General features: G+C 34.9%; 1 protein-coding gene across 1 annotated transcript; it reads right to left on the bottom strand.

Annotated features, from left to right (window-relative positions):
- Positions 1-741: 741 nt before the first annotated feature.
- Positions 742-2,310, bottom strand: CABS1 (calcium binding protein, spermatid associated 1; the record flags this gene model as incomplete). Its single annotated transcript, XM_079919865.1, is given in 3 exon segments — positions 742-1,221; positions 1,224-2,142; positions 2,146-2,310. Coding segments are annotated over 3 exon segments (1,185 nt in total). The 3' UTR covers positions 742-1,120.
- Positions 2,311-4,608: the final 2,298 nt, after the last annotated feature.

Here is a 4,608-nt window from a genome sequence, read left to right as displayed (position 1 = left end):
CCACTTTCCACATATGTACCATTAAATTTCAACTAGTATTTTGGAATTGTTTTTCTTTTTTAAATATAATAAAATCATGAGTCCTTAAAGAATAATTCTATTCTTGGTATCCAGAGCTATTATTAAGTTATTCTTTAAACAAACAATGGATTTTCATTTTACTCATATCTCTCTTAATTTGAGAATTCTGGTCTAGAATATCAATCACATTTACACACAGTAAGCCAGTTGCTGTCAACAAGATTTATTTAAGAAAATTCAGCAAAGTGGAAACAGACCAGTTTTAAAAGTTGATATCAGAAAAGAATGAAGATGTATGTCCTTGAATTGCTAACCAAAAGTATAAGAAGAATGCTGTATCAGTGCTTAAGACCTGAAAAATATTGACAAAAATTCAGGAAAGAAATTTTAAAGAAAAAATTAAATTGATTCACATGTTTATATACAATATTGTTTTTGACAAATGTACACATTTGTAAAATATCAGTTTTGCCTTAGTCTGCATCCAACATGAGCCAGGAACCCTGTAATGTTTCTTATGTTTCTTACAAGTGGATGCTAAACAATTACTAAATAACCTTAATTTTTCTATGACTGAGGACTGGAAATATATTTTTAATAAAAGAGAATCATTGGTTGCATACTAATAAAATATCTGTTTAGAATAAGCATTTAAGGTCTTTTAATACTACAATAATTGTTTTTGAGATACATTGTTAATTTGATTATCTTTGTCTCTTTAACTCACATTAAAATATGCTATTAAGGCTAGATGCAGCAGGGAGTGAGCTTTCTTTATTGCTCTCTCTTAATACCCCTGAAGACTGAGATTAAAGATTTTATATTAAAATAAGTAATTACTGAATAACTCAATTAAACTTTGTGATAGTAGGGGAACTCCTGTATTGCTGAGTTTTTAAAGTTTCCATAAATATATTGTGCTGTATGACCACTATTCTTAAACATCTGTATTTTCTAAGTTTTATACTTGCCTTCAATGCTCACATTTTTTCATTTATTAAGAGTTTTGCTTGCTGGACAAACTTCTTAGATGTTAAAACTAGCTATCTAGACTATTGCGCAATTCTCTGTGGCATTTTTGTTGTTCTTTTTATTGCTTTCAAATCAGGAACTCATATGGTTCTTCTTTCAGTAGTTTAAAGACACCCATTTCAGTTATGAAAGTGTCTTTCTTATGGTTTAGGGTATCTAGATCGGGGTAGTTCCTGACGGTGCTTCAGTGTCCTTTGTTACAGATTCTGTTCTATTATTTTCAGACAAATCTTCTTTTGTCATAGTAGGTGAATCTTCCACGTGGTTCGTAGCTACTGATGCAGGGATAAAGAAGTCATATCTGGATTCAACAGCAGTAAGAAAAACGGGATGGCTCTCTGCTTCATTTATCATCTCTCTCTCCATCCAAACACTGACTCCATCTGTAGACTCTTCATCAGTTAGCAGAATATCTTCTGGGTTATCTTTTTCTCTTTCACCAGTGATAGTGAGTTCAAACACAGCAATGAACTTTTCCTCATCAGAATCAGTTAGTTTAGGCACAGCATTGGGGTCATTTTCAGGAAGAATTAGGTCAATTTCAGTTATTTTCTCTTCTGTAAGGGTGATTATGTCTGGAACAGTGGTGAAGTTTTTTTCAGTAGCTGGAACGATTTCAGCCTCAGGGATAGAGGAGTCAGTGATATCAACAGCCTCATCAGCAGTGACATTGAACTTAACTGTGGAACCATAATTGTTAATACCAGGTTCACCCATTGTAGCTGGAAGGATAGGGGTATCAGCAATGCTGGCTGTGCTTTCCTTTAGTGTGCCAGAGACTTCAGGAGTTAGTGAGACATCTTCATACCCTGGGTCAATGGTATCCAAGAGAATATCTTCTTTTGCCATGTCAGTGTAAAAATCTATTAAGGAAATAGGAGCTGGTGATGATATATTACCAGTTTTCATGGACATGAAGTTTTCAGTAATAGACCCATTAGTCATTGGATTTTTAGTGTCTGTCAGAATGGCAACTTCTTTCTCCAGATGGGATTCAACTTCACCTTCTAATTTTAGTCTTTCCTTTGGAGCTGTAAACTTGTTGCCTGTAGTTGTTGAAAAATCACTTTCTAGCACATAGTCATTTACTCAAGTAATGTGGTCTCCTTCTGAAGTAATAGTTGTTTCTGATTTAATAATAGTGTTGTTAGTTCCAAAGAAAATGGTTGCTTCAGTTATTGTCTTAGTGTTTTCTGTTGGAGGATGAGAAAAAAATTTTGGCAAACTATCTTTAGCCATGGGAAAAAGTGTCACCATGCACACTCAGAGGTCTTTCCCTGGGCTCTGTGGTATCCCTAGGCAGGAGAGTGGTGTTCTTTATAGTGACTGAAGCATTGGTCATCATGGTGATTGTTGCATCAACCACAGGGCCAATGGCACTGGCTCTCCTTGGAGGTTGTTTCTGTGCTCTGATTGGGCACTGTTATGATTACTTGTATTAGATGAAAAGACAATAGTGTCCCCTCTGATTATGAAATCAACATTCACAGCCAAATAATACAATTGCAAGGAACTTGGGATTTACCATGTCTCTGTTTATAAGGGATATACTTTCCAACATGTGGCTAGTGTCACTTGAAACAGACATAGCAGAGTTTGCCAGGTACTTTATGGGTTTAGTGTCAATGGAGGAAACACCAGGAGCCACGGATTATCAGCATTAGTTTCAAGTTGCCTGTCTCTCAAGTAAGTAACAGTGTCTTTTTGAGATGAAGCATCTTCTCTTGAGCTTCATGCTATTTAAATATCTAAAACAAATTAATGGCATTTTTGACAGTGGATGTAGCTGCAGAAGGTAATTAGGTAGCAGAGATTTCAGTTAGTTCTTTTCCTCAGAGAGGGAATTCTCACTTTTTCAGTAGGTATAATAAAAAATATGTTACTGGCCTATTAAGGTCTTGGCAGTTTTCTTCTTCATTGTAATTGTTTTTCTTGAATTAGCTTGAATAACAGTGAGATTGTCAGGTTTTGTAGGTTTAATTTCTTTAGGAATGTTTTTCTGTAAAGAGTATTATTTCAACCCCAAATGGCTTTTCTGGAAGGGAGTTCATGTTATATGTCAAAATCCACCCAGAAACAAGATCAGGGTGTGGAATAACTGTATTAGCCTCAATAGTTATATCCTCAATTTCAGAGGGAGTATTTTCTATAATGATGTTAGTTATATCAGTCATCATTACTTTGTTAACATCCTTAAGCTTTAGCTAATTTGATAAAATGGGATTATAGTCTGGTGTTAATCTCTTCCCAGTGTTGTTAGAAGAAAGAGAATTTTCAGACTCAGGCAGAGCTAAATCTGAAAAAGGGCAGCAGCATGAGCCAGAGTAGTGGTTTCCATCTCAAAGACAAATGCTTGTTCTTCATTAGATATGGACTCAACCTCAAACTTAGCAGTGCTTTCTCTTAGTTGATTGGTCTGGGATAGATATATCACCATACCCTGTAGAAATAGCAGATAGGTTTTACGATGGATAATTTTCACTTTAAAGATATGGGAAGCTTCTCAGAAATGTTTTTGCTTCAAGGGGATATCACTATTATTGAGGGCTCCAATGTCTTTGTTGATTTAGGGAATGCTGTCAGCATCTGGGACAGAGAAGGAAGTCTCAAGTTAGTGACAGGGTTTTTTATTTCTAATAGAAATAAAATCAGTTCCAGCAGCAGTGAAGGAAATCAGAGGGTAAAGCCAATCTCTGTGTTGGCTAGCTTAGTGGGAGGTTTTTAACCTCTACTTTTTTCTTTCTCATCATTTGGTGTTTGTGAAGCTTAAGTCAGGATAAAGCATGCTATAAACAGAAGACTTGGTGTTTTTTGGGGGGAATTTGTGTGTGTGTGTGTACAAAACAGGTAAAAATGGAGGTGTTAGGTGTATAACTGCTAGAAGTTATCTTGGAGTATTTGGTATTTGTTATGTTGTCTAGAGTAAAAATAAGGAGCAAAATATTCATTTTTATGAGCATTTAATCTCCAGTTAGAAATGTCAGGTAAAATATCAACTTCACAAATAATAATTGTCAAATAGTCTTTCATTTTAAAGATTACTTCTGTGATCACATCAGCTCTCCTACTAATATAGTTGTGAGGTGGAATCACATTGATTGTAGCATAATAAAGCTTTTCTCTCTATGGAGAATAATTTTACTATTATATGTGTTTTTTTTCACCATTGACCTCAAAAAGGACACTTCAGATTGAGAGTGTGTCATCCATTGAAAAACAGGAAGCATATGAAGAAAGTCCTTGTGGGACTGCTGGAATCTTAGCAGTCTTGAGGATATAACTGGGGTCATCTGCTGTAGGGAATATAGTATACACTTATTTAACCAATAGATCATTACTAGCAAAGATATTATCTGACTTAACAGAGGATCAGATTCTATAAGTAAGTTTCATTTTATCTGAATAGTAGTTTCTTCCATTGTTTTAGTGTCTATACACTAAGGAGAAAATGTTGTCTTTTCCCAGAAAAGTATTAAATTTATATCTACTGACATGTATTTTAAGTTATATATCTTCCTTATTTTGGCAGCTATAGCAAGTTTGCTGGGGTAACAT

The sequence above is a fragment of the Stenella coeruleoalba genome (genome assembly GCF_951394435.1).
Source record: "Stenella coeruleoalba genome assembly, chromosome: 4".
NCBI lineage: Eukaryota > Metazoa > Chordata > Mammalia > Artiodactyla > Delphinidae > Stenella > Stenella coeruleoalba.
The sequence above is the reverse complement of the archived record's forward strand: the minus strand, read 5'-3'. Positions and strand labels throughout refer to the sequence as shown.